The sequence below is a fragment of the Pelophylax lessonae genome (assembly GCF_965119305.1).
Source record: "Pelophylax lessonae genome assembly, chromosome: 8".
NCBI classification, from domain to species: domain Eukaryota; kingdom Metazoa; phylum Chordata; class Amphibia; order Anura; family Ranidae; genus Pelophylax; species Pelophylax lessonae.
In genome coordinates, this window is record NC_138775.1 from 201,334,015 (window position 1) to 201,356,662 (window position 22,648).

The 22,648-nt window shown below is 44.5% G+C and overlaps 1 protein-coding gene across 4 annotated transcripts in view; it reads left to right on the forward strand.

The window, feature by feature from the left end:
• The window catches only part of KYAT3 (kynurenine aminotransferase 3), a 78,278-nt gene that overhangs the window by 4,370 nt on the left and 51,260 nt on the right, over window positions 1-22,648 (forward strand). For 2 of the 4 annotated variants that reach the window (XM_082266560.1, XM_082266561.1), the window contains exons 2-3: window positions 13,708-13,808; window positions 17,496-17,554. In XM_082266560.1, coding sequence (XP_082122686.1) covers window positions 13,710-13,808; window positions 17,496-17,554 — 158 coding nt within the window. In that variant the 5' untranslated portion in view covers window positions 13,708-13,709. The remainder of the gene's footprint in view (window positions 1-13,707; window positions 13,809-17,495; window positions 17,555-22,648) is intronic. The other 2 variants (XM_082266562.1, XM_082266563.1) reach the window with 1 other exon arrangement.

Here is a 22,648-nt window from a genome sequence, read left to right on the forward strand (position 1 = left end):
CAATGGGGCATGACTCCTGCCCCTGACACCAACAATTGGGCATGACTCCTTCCACTGACACCAACAATGGGGCATGACTCCTTCCACTGACACCAACAATGGGGCATGACTCCTTCCACTGACACCAACAATGGGGCATGACTCCTTCCACTGACACCAACAATGGGGCATGACTCCTTCCACTGACACCAATAATGGAGCATGACTCCTTCCACTGACACCAATAATGGGGCATGACTCCTTCCACTGACACCAATAATGGAGCATGACTCCTTCCACTGACACCAATAATGGGGCATGACTCCTTCCACTGACACCAATAATGGGGCATGACTCCTTCCCCTGACACCAATAATGGGGCATGACTCCTTCCCCTGACACCAATAATGGGGCATGACTCCTTCCACTGACACCTACAATGGGGCATGACTCCTTCCACTGACACCAACAATGCGGCATGACTCCTGCCCCTGACACCAACAATGAGTACATGACACCTTCCACTGACAGCAACAACAATGGGGCATGACTATTGCCCCTGACAGCAACAACAATGGGGCATGACTATTGCCCCTGACAGCAACAACAATGGGGCATGACTATTGCCCCTGACAGCAACAACAATGGGGCATGACTATTGCCCCTGACAGCAACAACAATGGGGCATGACTCCTGACCCCAACAATGGGGCATGACTCCTGACCCCAACAATGGGGCATGACTCCTGACCCCAACAATGGGGCATGACTCCTGACCCCAACAATGGGGCATGACTCCTGCGGCTGACACATCAATAGAGCACTGTTCCTTTCAATGACACCAACTATTTCTCCCTCTAATACCAAAGATGGGGCATTGTTTACTCCAACTGTGCACAGTCTGACCCCCCCTAAAGGACAGTTAACTGGCTCTTTCTTTAGAAAGTGTGGAGACACCTGATCTAGATAGAAAAACATAGAATGTTGTATGTAATTGCAGCCATCTTGAGTAAGGGAAGATGATTCATGTAGCATTTACTTTCTGGAGCCCATCTGCCATTAGCTCAGGCATACAGACAAGGGGGTGTGCTTAGCTGAGAAAGCCCGCTCCTCCAGATGAAAATAACATGTCCATGAAGACTCCTGGGATGTATGACATAATTTTGGCCTAGGCCAGAAACCAGGAAGTAACTGCTGAAATGTAAAAGAAAAAAGTTAAAAACAAATATAAAATACTGAATAAATATGGATTTACTATCTCTAGCAGCATAAGAATTAAAAATAGTTAATGTTGTTTAAAAGAGTTCAGTTACACTTGAAGGCCCCTTTTACACTTTTGCGACTTGTCCCGTGACTTGGGACTGCAAAGTCGCTGACAAGTCATACCCCATGATTTCTAATGAGTACCATTCTTATCTGTGCGACTCCAGAGTAGTCCCTGCACTAATTTGGTCTGACTTTGATGCAACTTGAGGTCCATAGCCCTTAAAGGGGTAGTATACCGCTTTTTTTCACTTTTAACTACAGGTAAGCCTATACAATTAATATCTCCTAAACCGGCACGGTTTAGGAGATATTTGCAGTGCATGCAGCCGCTCACGTGAGCGGCGCATGCGCTCTGAAGGTCCGCCGGACCTTCAGCTTCCCTTGCTAGGAGCTTGCCGGAAAATGACTCCCGCGCGCATGAGCCGACAAACCTGGAAAGGACGCTGTGGGATCATGTCAGCGCCCGCAGCGGTGTCCGTGGGTCCGTGTCGGGACTTCGTTCTAAGGTAAGTAATTCATAATGAGCTAGTATGCGATGCATACTAGCTCATTATGCCTTTGTCTTGCAGGTTTTTTTATTTTTTATTTTAGGTTTACAACCGCTTTAAGAATACACAGGCATTGCTTCAAGTGCAGTCAAAATCGTGACAAAGTTGCGCGGCTTTCAGATTACACAAGTGTAAAAGGGGCCTTAAAGCGGAGTTCCACCCTGGATTTGTTTTTTTTTTTTTAATACCCCCGGGGCAGTCAGGGCTAGTGCATTCCACAATGGCTAGCCTCTGATCTGTCCCGGGTTGCACTTACCTGCAAGACGAAATACTTACCTTGCAAACGTCTTGTCCAGCGCTGCCATCTCAGATGTGGGCAGCTTGAAGCCAGCGCGTCCTCTTCGGCGTCTTCTTCCGCCTTCTGTGGTCCCACGATGCTCTGCGCCGGCCCCGACGTCAGTTCCGGGTCGCGCGCGTCACCCCTCCACAGCTTCTGGGCATGCCCAGAAGCTGTTTAGAAGGGGATGACGCGCGCGACCCGGAACTGACGTCGGGGCCGGTGCAGGCGCAATGATTCCTGGGAGCTATGACGTCCAGCTCCCAGGAATCATTGCAGAGCCAGGAAGTGACGACGGGCCGCGGCCGAGGAAGGAGGAAGAAGGAAGTAAGGTAAGTATATTTTGTTCGCTACGAGGTAAGTAAAAAAAAAAAAAATATGCGATTATCCATTTCTTTTTCAGGTGACCCGGAGCGAGAAGATGGAGGTAAGTATAAAAATAGGGTGGAACTCCACTTTAAGTGTTCCTTCACCCTTCATGTCCACCATCTCATCCAATCCCCTCTTTCCTCTGTCAAAATCGTAATTTTTAAATGTATGTATTCCCCTTTTCTTTTTTTTTTTTTTTGATAAATTCCCACCTGGGCAAGCATGGTTCTCCTGCCCACAGACTCCTGGGAGGAACAGAAGGAAGAAACCCCCTAGTGGTAAAACCGGTAAAGTCCCTCTAGGGGGTTTCTTCCCTCTGTTCCTTTCAGTAAATAGGAATTTTGACCTGATCCACATATCGATCTTACCTCCTTTTCCCATATACAGACCCCTGTGACACCCACATCGCTCCTCCCAGGGGGCCACCCATTACAAAAACCCGAAATATATATTTGCCCCCCCACCCCACCGATGACATCACAGAAGAAGATGGTGGCATGGGACCTGGAGTGCAGCAGCTGCACAGTTAATCCTTAAAGAACACCATTGGGCGAGTGGGTATGATTTTTTTTTGTAGATTCCTCAGCAAAAAAAGGTACGAGATGTGGTAATGAAGTTCCCCTTTCAGCTCAGTGTACAAATTCGGCATCTGCTGAGATTAATTAACTCCTGTGTATGTATAAAAGTAACATCAACTTGGCCAAAACCAAAACAGTCGAAGATCTCAATGGCTGGTAAGTGATCTCCTGGAAACCACAGTGCCTAAACATTTTTTACCTTAGTGCATTCCTTGCATTAAGTTAAAAAATGCTTAGGTGTCAGCATACCCTTTCACCCCCCCACCCTTACCTGAGCCCTCATTCGATCCAGGGCCATGCATGTCGGCAGCTCTTCTCTCCCCTCAATTCCTGATCTCGCTTTGGGGGGGGGGGGGGGTGCGAGGCCAAGTCCCGCTGTCTGTGTCAATGCACACAGCGGCGGGGCTCGGGTGCGGGCATGCACAAGTGGCTTCCCCTGGGGGGGAACCAAAAAGAGGAGGTTCGCGGATGCTCTTTGCAATATTACAGAGCAAGTAAGTATTTATTTATTTTTTTAAATTTACCTTTAGTCCCTGTTCACATTGGGTCGCTCCGACTTAGGGGGTGACCTGTGAAGTTGTGTGCAGCGCGACTTGCACGGACTTCCTAACATGAATGTCTATGCAAGTCGCCTCCAGGTCGCCCCGAAGTAGTACAGGACCCTTTTTCTAATTCTAAGTCGGAGCTACTTGTGTCGCTCCTAATTAGAACGGCTCCTGTACTACACTGTGGGAGCGTGAGGACTGCGACTTGTCAGCCTGACAAGTTGCCTGACAAGTCGGATCAATGTGAATGGAGTATCCCAATCACTTCAACCACTTCCCTCCCGGAAGTAAAAAGTGTTTACATCTGCCGGCGCCAGAAGTGACGTCATGATGTCGCCTCCAGCCTCTGAGGGTCATAGAGATGGCCGGAAACCATCTGGTTCTTAAGCAGCTATATGGTAAACTTCTAATCATTAGTAAACTCAAGTCGAGATGTATTTATCCCCATGGCTCGCTAAGTACACATGTGAAGAGCATTAGCTATATTGGTTCCTTGATGGGTTTCATAGCACTGATTGTCATCCTTCACTTCTAGAGATGGGCGCAGGCGTGTTCAGATCCTTGTCCCAACCCACCTGCTTGATCCCGCCAGTAAAGCTGGATACACTCTATACAATTCTCTTTAGATTTTTTTTCCTTTAGATTTACCAAAACCATAAAATATGATGTCAAACCTAAACTCTTTCAATTTGTATGCAATCAGGCAGGCCCTTGCACTACACAGTTGAAGGTAAATCTAAAGGAAATCAAACAACAAAAGTTGTATAGTGTGTATCCAGCTTAAGCCAACATTACACACTGCTAATCACAGGCAGTGAGAAATTTCCCGATCTATGCAGCTGTGGGATCGGGAAATGTCTCCCTGCCTGTGATTAGCGGTGTGCAATGTCGGCTTACTGGCGGGATCGGGCAGGGTACTTGGGACTAGGATCCTGAACACGCCCGAACCCATCTCTGTTCACTTCTATGTAGATAATGGGAGGATGGCCAGGTTCCAAGCATGGGCGTCCGCAATACTTTTTTTTTGGGGGGGGGGGCATCGTTTTAAGGTCACCCATGCTCCGCCCCCTTTTTGCCCCATAGATCCCTCTTTAGAGCAAGCCAGGCCAGGGTCCCCATAGATCCCCCTTTAGAGCAGGGTCCCCATAGATCCCCCTTGAGAGCAGCCCAGACCAGGGTCCCCCATAGATCCCCCTTTAGAGTAGGCCAGGTTCCCTATAGATCCCTATTTAGTCTTTCCTGTTCACCAGGTTTTCCTGCATCAGCAGGTACTCCAGGCTCTCCCTGCAAAGAATATATATATATATATATATATATATATATATATATAGCCAATATGACCCCCTTTGGAGCAGGTCAAGATCCCCTTTAGAGCAGGGTCCTCATAGATCCTCCTTTAGAGCAAGCCAGGCCAGGGTCCCCCATAGATCCCCTTTAGAGCAGGGTCCCCATAGATTCCCCTCTTATGCCTCGTACACACGCAATGATTGTTGGCCGTGAATTGTCAGCCAACGTCCGATCGGCTGATTGATGCTTCCGACAACCGACTGCGACTTTTCGGCCGAACAAAATCTGGTGTGCAGGCTATAAAATTTTTGTTGGCCATCAACAGAACGGCCGATTTTCCGTCAGTCAGTACAGATTTCGGCAGACAAAAATGTGATGAGCAAGACTGGGCATTCTCAGAGAAGAAAAAACACACGGAAAGTAAACCAGCACATGACATCACTTCTGAAGTTGGTTTTTGTTGGCCGATAAAATTTGTGTGCAGTCTAGAGCACATTTCAACCAACACATCAACACTGGACAAAAGACGGCCGATCGGTCGGCCAACAATCGTTGCGTGTGTACAAGGCATTAGAGCAGGCCAGGATATTTCCAGGGGAGGGGGACGCCCTTGGTTCCAATTGGTTTATGTGAGGCATAAAATTGAATTAAGTGGTCTCAGCCCCTAGCACTATATATGCAGATTTAGTTGTGGAGCCTAGCATTGAATTCCATGGCACAGCTTTTATAATTAATGTGATGAATATTTTCCAACAAGTTAGAGGTTGGGATTTTATTTTAGCTTTATGGTTTTGTAGGAGTAATCAGAGGCTTCATTTCTATTTGCTGTTCTGGATTTTAAAAATGACTACAATGTGATTGGTTACTGTGCACACCGCCTCTATCTAATCTTGTCTTCATTTTTTTTTTTTCACCTTTTGCATAAAGGGCCTTTGAGGGTTAGTGCGTGGTTTAATTTAAATGCTTGATCCTGCTCAAGTAACTGGGGTTGTGTAACCACTTCTGCATGTGACCGAAGAATCTTGGTATGGGCAGTTTATAAATCAACAACATAAGCCTTTGCTGACATCATATTACCAGGAACAATCAATCACGCTTCACCTTCTAATGTCACCTTCAGGGTGAATACATTCTATAACTATTTTCCCAGCAATTCCACTGTATTGAGCTTGACTTCTATATGAATATTGGGTGTTACTTATGCTTGAAGACCACCGGCCTGTTCACAGTTTTTACCTATTTTGTGTGCTCTTAGTGTGCGTCCATGGGCCAAAAACACACCTGCTTTATTATTTTTATTTTTTACAGCACTGAATGGCATGTGTGGTTGTTTTGGCTGTGTATATGTTCGGTTTGGGGAGTTTTTCTGCTCTAGGATCAGCTCTCAAAACGCCCAACAAGACAAATCCTATTCATTTCAATGGCCCCTGTTCACATCTGAGCGTTTTGACGCTGTTAGCAAAATGCCCAACGCTCAAAAAAGTACATGAGCTTCTTTTTTGGCAGATTACAGGCGTTTTCCATTGGTCTCTATTCAATCTGAAAACGCCTGCAAAAACGCCTGTAAAAACGCCTGTAAATCGCGGTAAAAAACGCATGAAAACGCTACGCTCAGGTGTGAATGTAGCCTAAAAATCAATTCTAATTAACCACAACACCGTTAAAAATCAGACATGCATAATTTTCTTTCTGATTCAGCATACCACAAGGCATGGTATGTGCATACGTCGTGGTGCAGGTGCGTTGAAGCGGCATTCTAAATAAATAGCATTATATTGCTTTATGTTGGGTTAACATGTACAGTATTTTACCCCAGGTTAGTGCAATATATAGGTGTCACAGGGCTTTTAACCACTTCTGGACCGGAAGGGTTTACCCCCTTAATGAGCAGGCCATTCTTTGCAATACGGCACTGTGTTATTTTAACTGACAATTGCGTGGTTGTGCGACACTGTACCTAAATTAAATTGATGTCCTTTTTTTCCCACAAATAGAGATTTCTTTTGGTAGTACTTGATCACCTCCCTGTTTTTTTTTTTTTTTTTTTTTTTACCCTATAAACAAAAAAAGAGCAACAATTTTGAAAAAAAAAACAAAACAGTATTCTTTACTTTCTGCTATAAAACAAAGCCAATAAAGAAAATTTTAAAAATCAAATTTCTTCATCAATTTACAGCCCATTCACAATGCCGCGACAAGATTTTGTGGGGCGACCTGTGAAGTGTGCACCGCGACCTCGGCGCGACTTGCACGGACTTCATATAATTTAAGTCAATGCAAGTCGCCTCCAGGTCGCCCCGAAGTAGTACCGGACCCTTTTTCTAAGTCGGAGCGACTTGTGTCACTCCTATTAGAACGGGTCTTGTACTATTCAATGTGAGCGACCGACCGTGACTTGTCAGGCGACCAAGTCGCCTGACAAGTCGCGCTAGTGTGAATGGACCCTTAGGCCAATGTGTATTCTGCTACATATTGTGATTTTTTTTTTTTTTTTTACCAAAAATAAGTGTATATTTTTTTGCGAAAACATTATAGCGTCTACAAACAATACAATATTTTTATGGTATTTTTATTTATTTTTACTAGTAATGGTGGCAATCAGCAATTTTTAGGGGGACTGCGACATTGCGGCGGACAAGTTGAACATTTAACTGACACTTTTGACACTTTTTGGGGACCAGTGACATTATTACAGTAATCAGTGCTAAAAAAAAAATGCACTGTCACTGCACTAATGACCCTGCAGGGAGGGAGTTAACATCAGGGTTAAGTGTGTCCCTAGGAGGTGTTTACTATCGGGGAGGGGGGACACAGATCCTGGTTCCTGCTTAGTGGGAACACAAGATCTCCATCTTGTCCCCTTGCAGAACTGGCTCTCCTGGGGATGGACGTGTTGAGTGACATCCCTGCTAGCCAATCGCGGCACAACGGTGCCATCTAGTGGCTATTGAACGGAATGCTATACAGGTACGTTGTTTTGCGCAATAGCACCACTTTTGCCGCAGTATATATATATGGCAGCCGGTCGGCAAGTGGTTAAAGCGGAGTTCCGGGCAGAGAAACGATTTTTTTCTGAACATACCCCCGGGACAGTCAGGGCTAGCACATTCCACAATGGCTAGCCTCTGATCTGTCCCGGTTCGCACTTACCTGTAAGAAGAAATACTTACTTAGAAATTTTCTTCCACAGCGTTTCCATCTCGGTTGTGGGCAGCTGAAGCCGGCGCGGTCCTCTTCTCTGTCTTTTTCCGCGTTTCGTGTCCCAGAATGCACTGCACCGGCCCCTCTCGTCACTTCCGGTGCGGCGCCGCATTCCTAAACAGCTTCTGGGCATGCCCAGAAGCTGTTTAGCAGGGGAATGCGGCGTCGCCCGGAAATGACGAGCGGGGCCGGTGCGGCGCATTGATTCCTGGGAGCTATGACGTTTAGCTCCCAGGAATCATCGCGAGGCAGGAAGTGACGGGGTGAGCCTCAGCGCTGGAGGAGGAAGCTGTCATAGGTGAGTATTTACGATCTTCAATAAAAAGGTGAGTAAACAAAAAAAAAAAAAAATAACTATCCAATTCCTTTTCAAGTGAGGCATACCTAGCGGAGGGGCACAAAAAAAAAAAATCTTTTTTGTGCCCGGAACTCCGCTTTAAAGTAAAACTCTAGTTTTGCTAAGGACAAACAATTACTACAGTGTTTTATAGGCATGCACTGATTTTAGCAAAATGTATTGCAGATCCTTAGCTGTTTCTGTTTTGGAGATGGTAAAGCAGGGCATTTTTTTTCTCAGAGAATAGATGTGTAACGCTCCTGCGTTTTATGTATAATGTGGATTTACAGCTGCAGAAATATTCCACTTCAGTAGTCATGTAGAGAAACGCTGAGACACCAATCCCAACTCCCAAGACTCATCATGTGTGGATAGTCTCAATTCAGCAAGTAGATACACACACTCAATAAGATGTTCCTAGAGTGACTTATATGTATAGTAATATAGTGATGATAGGCTGAAGAGACAGGTTGGGTAGAGATGGTAGATGACAGACACTTGAAAGGAATGTTCTTGAAAGTAAGATAGTAGCAGATGGGATGCAGATAGGTTAAGCAATCATGTATGGTAGCAGATGATAGAGTAGCAGGTGAACATACAGGATAGACCAACCCAGTGCAAGAGCAGATGGTATTAGGCTCAAGAGCTAGCAATCTTAGTTAATGCAGATGTAGTAATAGTCCTTAGTATGAGAGCTAGATAGTGTAAGCTTTAGTATGAAGGTTATAGAGGTTTCCCCTGTGGGGTACTTATCACTAGTAGCAATGTAGTAGAGGAGAGGTTCGGCAAGAGCGGATGATCCGGTAGCGGGATACAGGGATCAGCAGCGTGGTTCCGATAGCGAGGTATGCTTGCAAGCATGAGAGCTTCAAGGCAGATTATGCGGCGTTGAACGAACATGTGAGTGAGACCGCCGGAGGTTGAAATAGCCGCTCCAGCGGCGCTCAGTGATGACAGCATCGGTCTTAAAGGTGTATGCGCACCTTACCAAAAGAGAATGGTGGGGCGCATACACTTAGGAAAAGTGGAATTAGGGTACCAAAGGTACCAGAACATTACAAGATGCAGGTACTCCCCCCTCATTCCGAGTCACCACTGGTCTCTGCCCCCTACCCACCTCCGAGCACCGTTGCTTGGTTCCACCCCCACCCACCTCCCAGTGCTGCCCCTTTTAGAGAATACAGAACCAAGTATCATTCTGTGGTGCTAAGTAAATTGCATGGGATTTGATAATATCAGGAAAAGCAGTAAAATAGATACCCTGCAGCCAGCAACAAAAGACTTTCCCCCAGCAACAATGGATTCCCACAACAAAATACCACCTTAGCAACAATAGACTTCTGGCAGTAACAACAGATCTCCCATCAGCATCAATAGATCCTCCATCAACAGTAGATCTCTCCAACAATTGACCCCCCCAGAAACATAAGACTCCCAGCAACAATAGACCTTCCTAGCAACATTAGATCCACACGAAAAAATAGATCCCTTCCAGTGACAAGAGAACCCTTAGCAGCCAACAGTAGCAGGAAAAGCAGTAAAATGGATATCCTGCAGCCAGCAATAAAAGACTGTCCCCAAGCAACAATGGACCCCCACAACAAAATACACCCTTATGCCTCGTACACACGCACCGATTTTTGCCCGACCAATCGGCCATCTTTTGTCCAGTGTTGTTGTGTTGGTTGAAATGTGCTCTAGACTGCACACAAATTTTTTCGGCCAACAAAAACCAACTTCAGAAGTGATGTCATGTGCTGGTTTACTTTCCGTGTGTTTTTTCTTCTCTGAGCATGCCCAGTCTTGCTCATCAGATTTTTGTCTGCCGAAATCTGTACTGACTGAGGAACAATCGGCTGTTCTGTTGACGGCCAATAAAAATTTTATAGCATGCACACCAGATTTTGTTCGGCCGAAAAGTCGCAGTCGGTTGTCGGAAGCATTATACTAACAAGCCGACAATCGGACGTTGGCCGAAAATTTACGGCCAACAGTCGGTGCGTGTGTACGAGGCATTAGCAACAATAGACCCCTGGCAGTAACAACAGATCTCCCAACATCATCAATAGACCCCCAGCAACATTAGATCCACGTGAAAAAATAGATCCCTCTCAAGTGACAATAGAACCCCAGCAGCCAAAATCAATAGACCCTTCAGCACATCCCAGCACCCCTTGCCATTACATGCATTCAGTACTGAGGTGCCGGAACTACATTTCCCCCTGGAAAAAAAAAAGCCTGTGTTAAAGTATGCCTTATCAGAACTTTTAAAAATGATTATTTTATGGAAGGATTTGACTTGACCATAACCACTACCTCAGGTTTGTATTAAGAAAACATGCAGATCCAGAAAATAATGGTTGATCGCAGATTGCCATGAATAGTGGAATTTTTAATTAATTAATTGCATTTTTTATACTTGTGGGGTGATTTTATGACTGGGCTTCTTTCCTGGACATTTACCTTATGTGGCTGATTGATGTACCTTCCTTTATATCTCATCTCTTTGTATCTTTAAATCTGAGATCTTTCGCTTCCAGCGGGTTCATCAATTGCCTCATTTTCCCAAATCTGATCGACCACCTATACTATAACTTCAGTTTCCAACCTCTGCAATGACCTTCTGGTTTACTGTATTCTTCAGGATGCTTTATAGTGACTGCTCCCAAATTGGTCTGTGGACATTGGTTTTCCTTGTCTTGCTTCTCCCTGCAATGAACTTTGGGCTTGGTTATAGCTTTTTCTTTGCATGCTTTTCCATCTATTCCAATCTGCTTTTAATAGTTGCATAGTATGTTGGCGCTATATATAGAAATCAACAATTTTAATTGTCACCCAATTATCTGCATCCATTTAAATTGAGTTAATTTTTTTGATTTTGCGGTAACGTGTGTTTGCACATTGTTTTATAGCAGATGGGCTGCAGGGGGAACTGAAACATTTAGCGGTTGTATTCCTACCATTGCTAAATGTGACAGTTCAGTTCAGGGCAGTTGGTCGTGAAGGAGCCAGCACGCGCTGGCATCCTAACAACCATGACTCATCCTTGCTGTTAACAGAACATAAACAAAGGAGCCGACAGTACAAAATAAAAAAACTAAAATAAATTGGAAAGCTGCCCCCCCCCCCCATTTTGGAACCAGTTTGGACTTGGGGGGGGGGGGGGTACTCTTGGCAAAAAAAAAAAAATTGCCTTGAGTCCCTGTCCAAAACCCATACTAGAATCCCCGCTAACAGGAGATGAGTCATTGGTTTGTTAAGGAGGCAGAGGTTGCCAGTTCCTTAAAAACCAATTTACTTGTTAGTAAAAGGTGTGTACATCTAATAAATCACATGTATACACTAACAGCGCTACAAAATGATCACATAGTCCATAATGTGTCCCATTCCTATTAATGAGTGTAAAGTCCAGCCAACTGCAGCATCTCTGGTAATGTGTCCCACAGCAATTATTCAAATAATCTGTGTAAATGGTCATGCACCTTCACCATACCGGCATGCCCCCCAAGCAGTGCCCACGTACCTCACTAAGGGGAATTAAATGGCAAACAAGATGTATATAGCAGCAGGATTTCTCACTCCAGACCAGCTCAGGAACTCCACAGAACTGATTGCCGGATCACTCCCACAGATATCATGTGACATGCAAATTAAATAATGCGCTCATAGCGTAATTCCATAACCACACTGACGTTTATTATAAGCAAATCCCATAATATTGCAATCACAAACATAAGATAAAAAACATCCAATATATAGTATCCTCCCAATCCGGGCTACTTGCCAGCCATCGCCGTCCCGCTGTAGGATCGAAGCCATGGCTGGTATAACCGCCGTAGGACTTCCGGGTTCAGACATCCGGATCGTCACGTTGCTATGGTCACCGCGTCTCCACGGCCTAACGCGTTTTGTCATTGGCTGACTTCTACCTTTACTTGTTGTTAAGGACGCTGGCAGGTGCCTGCTCCTTAACAGCCATCTAGTATTCCTTATTTAGCTCGTGGCTGAACCACAACTTATTTGTAGAATGTTTTTCTTTATGTTCGTGAATGTAAATTGACTTTTAGCCCTTATTTACACCAGAGCGATTTGACAGATCAAATCACATGACAAGTCGCACCCAATTGCCGTAGATGGAACTGTTCAAATCGTTGCGATGCCGACTTTGCTGTCCTGCATTGATTTGAAAAAGTAGTTCCTCCACTACTTTTAGCAATTTTGGGTGTGACTTGCATAGACATTTGTGCGTGAAGCCGCACAGATGTCTTACAAGTCGCACTTACATGCAGCTATGAAATTGTGCGATTTCAGATGAAGTTGCACAATTTCAAAGCTGCATTCAATGTGAATGAAGGTTTTTGCTGTATTTGCCGGGTGTTTCTTATTTTTGTGGTAAATACTAAATAAACCTGTGAACTGACATTTTCATTATTGCATGCGCTATATGGATGCATGACCCAAATATTGCATGCACTATTCTTAAGGGTCCTTACACACTGGGTTTCTGCCCGGTGGACTCCGTTTTGCTCAGCAGGGATCGATCTGCCGATCCCCTCTGGGCAGACGGATGACAGCTCTGTCTCCGCTTACTTTGCAGAGACAGACTTGTCAGATCCCTGCTCTCTTCTATGGGAAATCGGATGAAAACGGACCATTTGTCTGTTTTTCATCCGATCTGATCCTACAGACAGATGGAAATTGGGGTTTCCATCCGTCTGGATTTCACGGACAGGATCGGATAGCAGTGGGTGTCAGCGGACATGTCACCGCTACCATCCACTGCCCCATAGAGGTACATGGAGCATCAGGTCTGACTGAAAAACTGACAGGTTGACCTGATCGGAAAGGAAGTATGAAAGGGGTCCTTTTTGAATTGAGCCCATTAGCTCTTTTAATATATGAAGGGACTGCAAGGAATTTTGAAGGATATTACAGTGCCTTTTGGAACTGTCAAATCAGGCCATTGGAAGCATTGATTTGTTGATTTGATTGATTCAGGCTGTCTGTAGCCTGCACTGTGCAGCATAACTGTAGACAGAGAAAATGGAAGACATAGACATTCCTCTGGAAGTGCTTTCTGGAGTCCTATGGATGGCGAATGGCCAGGTAAAGAAAAGGGGGGGACAATAGATTATGTTTGCATGATGTTACCAGATCTGTAAATAGAAATGGTGTGTTATACAGATACAGTGTTCATTTTCATTGACTTTTAAATCCTCCAATAATTTTCCAGCGTTTAATCATATAGTCACTGTTATTATGGCATCAGCTTAATTGCTCCATTTTCCTAATCCTGTGCCTTTTATTGACCTGTTCTGTAGGCATGCTGATTGCTTTTCGTGCTGTCTGCTGCTTTGGGAATGGCGCTCAGTTGCTGAAGACAGTTCATTCCTCTCACTTCCTCAGGTTTTCCACTGCAGGAGTACGTATTGTCTCGTACATTCCGATAGAATGAATGTTTAATTGATTCTGGCATTGGCGGTGTTGATGGAATATAATGGAAGGTTATTTTTGGAAGTACAATTGCATCCTCAATGAGCACTCCAACATTTCACATTGTTTATGGTTGCTTGCAGATATTTTTTTATTATTTGTAGAATTCTTTATGCCTTATTCTAACCTGCAAAATCCGAGGAGCCTCTTGCAAACAATGGCAGTAATGCTGTGGGGAAAGAACTTCTTTTTCGATTTGTTGATTTTTGATTAATATGCGCTGTTTATTTTCATCTAAATATAGACAAATATGTGCTTATCTTAGCCAAAACTGCATTAGAGATTTAACAAAAACAAGCTTGAATTCAAATGCATTGCAAATCATTAAAAATGCTGTTGGGTTGTTGTCTTATCAAAATGTAGGATGACACATGGCTAATATGGTCCATGGCTTTTACAGCCTAAACAAATAAGTAAAATGTTCTGTGTACTGTTTGTGAACAAATAAACTATATCACGTTTCCAAGAATCATAATGTGTATCATTCTCTGGCAGGGATTTTTTGGGACCGATTTGATAAAAATGTTATGACATTGATTGGAATAGTGATGAGCAAGCTGAATATGTTTTAGGGCAGGGCTTGACAAATCTTTCCTGAAATCTAGGAGCCAGCTAAAAAAGTTAGGAGACATTTTTTTTTTAAACAAACAACCAAGCTTTATTTTCAAAAAAATAACATACTAAATTTACACATAAAGACAACTAGAACCCCACTCTCCTCTATAGCGCAATCGGATGGAAAGAGACTGTTTCCTTCCGATGCCATCTGATCCGATCCACGGGATGGATAGAAAATGGAACCACCATCCGTCTGTTTTTGGCAGACAGGATCAGATGGCGGCAGATTACTGCTCCATAGAGGAGACTGAAGGGTCTGATCAGGTCTGCCTGAAAAACTGACAGGTGGACCTGATCAGACAGCCCGTGTGAAAGGGGCCTTCGGCTGTGGCATGGCGATGAGGAAAAAAAAAATTTTTATTATAATATATAATTTTTTTTTATAATTGAAAAAAGAAAAATATTTTTTTTTTAATAATTAAAAAAAAAAAGAAAAATATATATTTTTTAATAATTTAAAAAAATAAATTAATAATTATTAATAATAATAATAACCACACTCCCTGTCCACTTACCTTTTAAGCAAAGGTAAGTGGACAGGGAGATGAAGCCTGCAAAAACTTCCGTCTCATCTCCTCTTGGGGAAGGAGATGGACAGGCAGGGGAAACAGCCATTAGTTACTGCTTGTCAAACTCCCGGCCATCACAAGAGGGCGCCAGTTCCCCGTTCTCTCTCTGAAGAAGGCCGAAAAGCTGTGGCCTCAATTTTCGGACGGCGCGGAAGTCCGTGCACTCGGTGAGTGGTTGGGGGGGCGCAAAAGGGACAGGACATCTCCAGCAGTGCACCCCAGGCGCCAGGTTGCCAATTCTAGTCGCCAATGCGACCTGGCGCCCGGGGTTTGTCGAGCCCTGTTTTAGGGTAAACGTGAGATCCTCCATTCTTGTTAAAGTCCTGATTCCACCTTTAGTGCCGATTCACATATATGCGCTGCGGGAACCCTGAGAATCCACTGCGGGTTCCCGCATCGCATTCAAATCGTAGGCAGTTCACACTTCCATATGCGAATCCCTGGGGGTATTAATACAAAGTTAAAGACATCCCCAGATCAGTTTGCATATCGCAGTGCGTACTGTCAGTTCCAACATGACTCGGATCGCATAGGTGTGAACCACCATGCGATTCGATTCTGCTGCGGACCCAAAAAAGGATCCTGTGCGTGATGTGTCCAAATTCGATGCAAAATCAACCATACAATATGTGTGGCTGAATTTGCATTGCACAGACATCGCATGTGATTTTCAGAGCAGTGCGCTCCGAATCACATGCGATGTCTGTCATCGCACTAATGTGAACCGTAATAGGAAATAGGACCGGGCGGCCGTTTCTTCAGAGCGCATGCGCCGATGACATCATCGGCTGCATGCAATTTAAATATCTCCTAAACAGTGCAAGTTTAGGAGATATTTACAGTGCCTATAGGTAAGCCTTATTATAGAGTTCATAAAAAATGATAAATAAATTTCTAATAACAGTCCAAAAATTATCAGTCCATGTTATTGATTCAGTGCTTCAGCAAGTAGCCAGTGAAAGTTACTGAAAATAAGATAAGGTGCTCAGGTGCTGGAAATCAAGTGCAATGGCATGCTGCAATGGTGTGGTGACAAGGTGATTTTATCCTCTCCCCTAGGTTATTCCACTTACCGGACTGAGTGGACCCCCAGACCTTATAGTATAAGGGTCACTCAAGCAGAGTCCGGCATACAATCCGGGTAATGATCCTTGGATCTCAGCCGTAACCACTAAGTGTCTCCTATGAACTCCCGGCAGGATGTAACCATATGGAAAGGAAAAGACCCAAATAGCGTAATACTGCTACAAAATATTTATTAAAGATTCCAAGAAAAAAAACTCACATTTAATACGATAAGTACAGGCGGTGAATGTCATAGATGGTAGATCTCTAGGATTACGGTCTGCAGCGGGCTCCCCTGGCTCCGGCGTGCGTTCCAGAAAATGACGTCACGAAAGGCGTGGAACCAGAAATTGCGTCAACGCGTTTCGCCTCCCACTGGGCGTTATCACAGACTTAGTCCGGTAAGTGGAATAACCTAGGGGAGAGGATAAAATCACCTTGTCACCACACCATTGCACCATGCCATTGCACTTGATTTCCAGCACCTGAGCACCTTATCTTATTTTCAGCAACTTTCACTGGCTACTTGCTGAAGCACTGAATCAATAACATGGACTGATAATTTTTGGACTGTTATTAGAAATTTATCATTTTTTATGAACTTTATTTATTCACTTCACGGGGTGTCTTAATTTCATTATAGAGTTTGAAATTTGTTATATTTATATATATTCAGCCACGTTGAGCACTTTATGGTTCAATACACCAAATCTGCGCTGTTTTCTTTGTATCAACATTCATAAAATCCTTTTGATTTCACGCACAGCAGCACTTTTGGAGGCACCTTATATATCACCATAGCGCAGCATTAACCCTCTTGTTTCACAAGCCTTATTATAGGCTTACCTATAGGCACAAGTTATAAAGGTGGGTTTAGAACCACTTTAAAGTTTATGTGCATGTAAAGGCAGGCGTCACAATACTTTTGACAATATAGTGTACTTTTGTTTTAAAAAAAAAAAACGGAAACTTGAATACAGTGAAAAGTGGCCTTGAAAACGCAATCAATGACAGAGAGAAGCTGCACCACACATACATTAACCAGTAATGTACAAAGGTTATGTTAGTCCTAAATATTAAACCTCCTGGATGAAAGAAATAGTTGCACAAGTGTAAATGGCTCTTGTATGATCGTCTCTATTATTTCGAGCTTGGTATGAATTTTCATTTTCTTCTAGGTCAGATTTGGCTATCATGATGCTTCTTTGTTAGATTCTGTATTTCTATTAATAATTGCTTAGTCTGTTAGATTCTGCTTCTATGAGGTTCTTTCCAAAGTTGCAGGAATGATATTTAAAGCATTTCCATGAATATTGAAGTCCACTAACATCCAATAATATTTTAGTGTTACTTTTTACTTTCAGATTATGTCTTCAAGACACAAAAATACTAAGCGGATCCAGGGAATTGATGGCAATGTATGGTAAGTGGTCACTTTGAAGCATGAATTTGGTAATGTCTCTTAAATGTTAATCCATTGATGAAGTTAAAGACTGCTCATTACTATGCCCTTTGAGCAGATCTTTCAGCAGTTGGAATAAATCTTCATACTAGACTGCCTTCCAAGATCTATGGAAAGCTTTAGCAGGATTGTGGAAAAAATACAATTAAGCATAACCTTACAACAATAATAAATGTTTTTTAACCATTACACATTTACTGAAAGCATTATTAACCACTTGCCTACTGGGCACTTATACCCCCTTCCTGCCCAGGCCAATTTTCAGCTTTCAGCGCTCTCACACTTTGAATGACAATTGCGCGGTCATGCTACACTGCACCCATATGAAATTTTTATCATTTTTTTAACACAAATAGAGCTTTCTTTTGGTGGTATTTAATCACCTCTGGGTTTTTTATTTCTTACAAAAAAAAGAAAAAAGACAGAAAATTTTGAAAAAAAATAAGTTTTTCTTATTTTCTGTGAGTAAATTTTAAAAATAAATACATTTTTCTCCTTCACTGATGTGCGCTGATAGGCTGCACTGATGGGCACTGATAGGCGCAACTGATGGGCACTGATGAGGTGGCACTTATGGGCACTGATGAGGAGGTACTAATATGCCGCACTGATGAGCACTGATAGGCGGCACTGCTGGGCACCACTGATAGGTGGCACTGCTGGGCACTGATAGGTGTCACTGCTGGGCACTGATAGGTGGCACTGAGAGGCGGCACTGATGGGCGGCACTGATGGGCACTGGGAGGCACCACTGATGGGCACTGAGAGGCGGCACTGATGGACAATAATGGGTGGCACTGATGGATACTGATGGGTGGCACTGATCAGCACTGATGGGCAGCACCATCAGTGCCCACACTCAGTGCCCATGGTGCTGCTAGTCAGTGCCCATCAGTGCCTAGATGAGCAGGCACTGACTGTGGGCACTGATGGGGGGCACTGTGGTCAGTTATGGCATTTTTTTCCCCCTCTTCTTTAATCAGGGCACTGGTGATCAGTGCCCTGATTACATTCCTCTGTGTCCCCTTACCAGTGATCGGCTCTCCCCTTCCTCACACTGCAGTCTGTGTGAGGAAGAGAGCTGGCGATGTGAGGAAGAGAGCTGGCGATGAGAGATGATCTCATATGTTTACATATGAGATCATCTCTCATTGCACGGTCCGATCACGTGGTAAATGGCCGCTGTGATTGGCCATTTACCACGATCTGTGATTGGCTGTGTCCAAGGGACACGGCCGACACAGATTTTCCCCGATGCGCGCTCGCCTGTTACTGGGAGGCCATTTAAAGACGGTGGTTTGCCATTTAAAATAGTGGTGGTCATGACATTGAAGATCTGTGGTCGGCAATTTTGAGGGTGGGAGCCCCTCCTCATCCCCTGTTGCTGACTCCTGGATCTTTTCACTTCCTGATTGATGCAAGTGGAGTGCAGATTATCCTGGTGGCTGCAGGTGCCTGTTTCTGCTGGGTGGTGAGTTTGGTGGGGTACTCTCCCTCTCTGCTGAGGATTGAATAGGTGCTCTGTTACTGGCGACCGAGTGGTGCTGCCGGAGCGGTGGGGGTGTCCCTTAGCAGTGTTGGACCAAGAGGAGTGGTCCCTTAATCCGGAGGTGTTTCATTAGTTGTGTCTCTGGTGGGGCATTCCAGAGATTGATCTGTTGGCGTCTCGGCTCAACAGAAAGGTGCAGAGGTTTGTGGCTTGGTCACGGGATCCTCTGGTGGATGCCACAGATGCGTTGGTGACCCAGTGGGGGTCAGTATTGTCTGATTTACGCCTTCCCTCCTCTCAAGTTTCTGCCAAGACTTCTATGCAGGATTGAGGCAGAAGGGATTCCCCTCATCTTAGTGGCCCCGGACTGGCCTCACAGGACTTGGTACACCGATCTTGTGCGGCTGGTCGCTGATGTTCCTTAGAAGCTTACTCTCAGCGAGGATTTGCTGTCCCAAGGCCCAATCTTCCATCCTGCTTTACAGTCTCTGGCTTTGACGGCTTGGCTGTTGAACACCAGGTGCTGATAGATAGAGGTTTGTCTGAGTCTGTGATTCCAACGCTGTTAAAAGCTAGGAAATCTACTTCTAGGAAGATCTACCATTGTACTTGGAAGATGTACATTGTGAGTCTCTTGGGGTTCATCCTCGTTCCTTTTCGGTGGCTCAGATCTTGACCTTCCTTCAATGAGGGGTTGAGCAGGAACTGGCCTTGAGTACTATCAAGGACCAGGTGTCGGCCTTAGCAGTTTTCTTTCAACGGCCCTTGGCCACACACTCCCTGGTGCATACTTTTCTTCAGGGAGTTCGACACTTGGCTCTTCCAGTGCGGTCACTGTTACTGCCTTGGGACCTCAATTTGGTGCTTTCAGTCCTCCAAAAGCCTCCCTTTGAGAATCTTCGGGAGATTCCCCTGCTTACGCTGTCCCAGAAGGTGGCTTTTTTGGTGGCTATCACCTCTGCATGCAGCGTGTCGGAATTGGCGGCGTTATCCTGTTGTTCACCTTACTTGTCGGTTCATCCAAAGGTTTTCTCTGATTTTCATTTGAATGAAGACATTGTGTTGCCTTCCCTGTGTCCCAGGCCAAAACATTCTAAGGAAATTTCTTTGCATGCCTTTGATGTGGTCCGGGTGGTTAGGGTGTACCTGGCAGCTACGAAGTCTTTTAAGAAATCAGACTTACTATTTGTGCTCATGGATGGGCCTCGGAAAGGGTTGTCCGCTTCCTCTGTGACCATTTCCAGATGGATCATTCAGAGGGTGGTTCAGGCCTATTCCATCATTCCATCGAGGGTCAGGTTCCTCCCTTCCTGTCAAGGCGCTTTCTACTCGTGCGCTCAGTGCCTCCTGGGCCTTTCGTCATCAGGCGTCAGTTTAGCAGGTTTGCAAGGGCGGCCATCTGGTCGTCGGTGCACACTTTCACAAAGTTCCACAAAGTGGATGTGTCGGCATCTGCAGATGCTTCCTTTGGCCGCAAGGTTTTGCAGGCTGCTGTTTAGAGGACTTTCAATACCGTCTTTAACCTATGTCCTCACTGTCTTTCTTAGCCCATATACTTGTTCTGAGTCAGTGTCTCAAAGAAATAAAGCCAGAAAACTACGGTAGTAATTTTAGGAGACTGTTCGCAAAGATATTTTTTTCCTGTAAAGGTTTCCTTGAGGCTCTGTTTGCACCAATGCTGGCACGATGGAGCATTCACACATTTAGGGCAACATATTGATTTAATTTGGCTGCCCTTCATGCGAAAGACACACTAAAGAAGTGAATGACCCTTTTCAAAAATCACGTTGCACCAAAACACATGCATTGCTAGATGCACTAAAGCCTAGTACACGGGGGGGAAGTGTCGGGCGGCATCGTCTGGTCCAATAGAAACCGGCCAAAATTCAGGCCCGTGTGTGCTGCAGCCGGTGGGGCAATGGGGCATAACTGAAAAAGGTCTGCTGATTAGCTCCCGATAAGCTCTCTCATCCAATGGCTGAGACCGCTGACTGGCGTATTCTGGGGGGAGGGGGCGTCCCCCTGTCAGAAAACAATAGCACAGCAGGGGAGAGCGCTGTACTAACATTGTGTGGTTAGTACAGTGGCTCCTCCGGAGCTGTCAGTTTTTTTTTTTTTCGTTCAGCCCTTCTGGGTTGTACGAAAAAGAAAAAAATACTAGTGTGTACAAGGCTTGAGGCTGTGCATTTTAGTGCATTGCAGAAAAGCATGCAATTTTGCCTGAGTTTCTGCAATGCACAAATGTGAACCTAGCCTTAATATATGATAAAATTGACATGCCGTGCAAAATACACTGATCTATTTTTTGTGCCAATGAAACAATAAATCAGTACTGATGGTCTTTTATGACGTTCATAACCAGCAGTGTTACAGCTGGAAGGGCAACGAATATGAAATGGGTTCCTAGTGTGTAGTGTGTAATCTATTTCTCCTTCCAGCTTTGTTTGTATCTAAACCCTAACTACTTTTGTTTGGTACCTTTTTTGTGTTTTAAAGAGGAAGTAAACTTCCATCTTTAGGTTTTACCTATAGGTAAGCCTATAATAAGGCTTACCTATAGGTAGTGTAAATATCTCCTAAACTTGTACCGTTTAGGAGATATTTACTGTATATGCAGCAAGTGAAGTCCCTGGCGCATGCGCTCTGAAGAAATGGCCGCCCATAAAGTCATCACAGCTCCGGCCAGTCACAGAGCCGTGGTCCACGAACCCGGAAGGGAGACCGGGTGAAGATGGATGCCTTATCCAGTGATGAGATCACTCCTAGGACAGGAAGTTTGTTACTGGCAAAATTGGCAGGTGAAAATAAAGGAAGAAAAACTTGACAAAAAAAGAAAACGAATGCAGCCACCACATCGTTGGACTGATAAGCTGCAATATTTCCATTTTTATTTTTGGGTTTAGATACACATTAATAACAAATGCACTTAGTCTAGGTTCACACGGAATGTGGTTTTGAAATCTTGCGACTTCACTTGAAATTGCAAGATTTCAAAGGCGCATGTCAGTGCGACCTCAGGTGTGACTTGGCTGACATCTGTGCGACTCCATGCACAGTTGTTTATACAAGTCTCACCTGAAATCGCCATAAGTAGTGTAGGAACTACTTTTTCAGATCGGCGTGCCGCTGCAAAGTCAGCGTCGCATCTATTTGGACATTTCCATTGCTGACAATAGGGTGCAACTTGTCATGCGATTTGACCTGTCCAATCACATGACAAGTCACACTGGTGTGAACAGGGGCTTACTGCCATAAAAAACAAAAGTAACTAGAGCGGGAGCACCTGTTAAACCTTTTATGTGGAAGGAGACACATGCAATAAAAATGTTATTTGTAGAATTACTTTATTTAGTTTGTAAATGTTTTACCAGTTGCAGGAAGACCGGATTGAGCATTGCCAACACAGTTGTGCCTTTTAAAGGCAGCATTTCTACGGTGTACAATAAATGGGCCAGATCACAACTCACTCTCATCAGTGTCCACTGTATTGCCGAGGCCTTTCTTGTAGACTTTGTGTTGGATCAGACCATAACGTCAAATAGCCTGTCCACAATACCGATAACTCA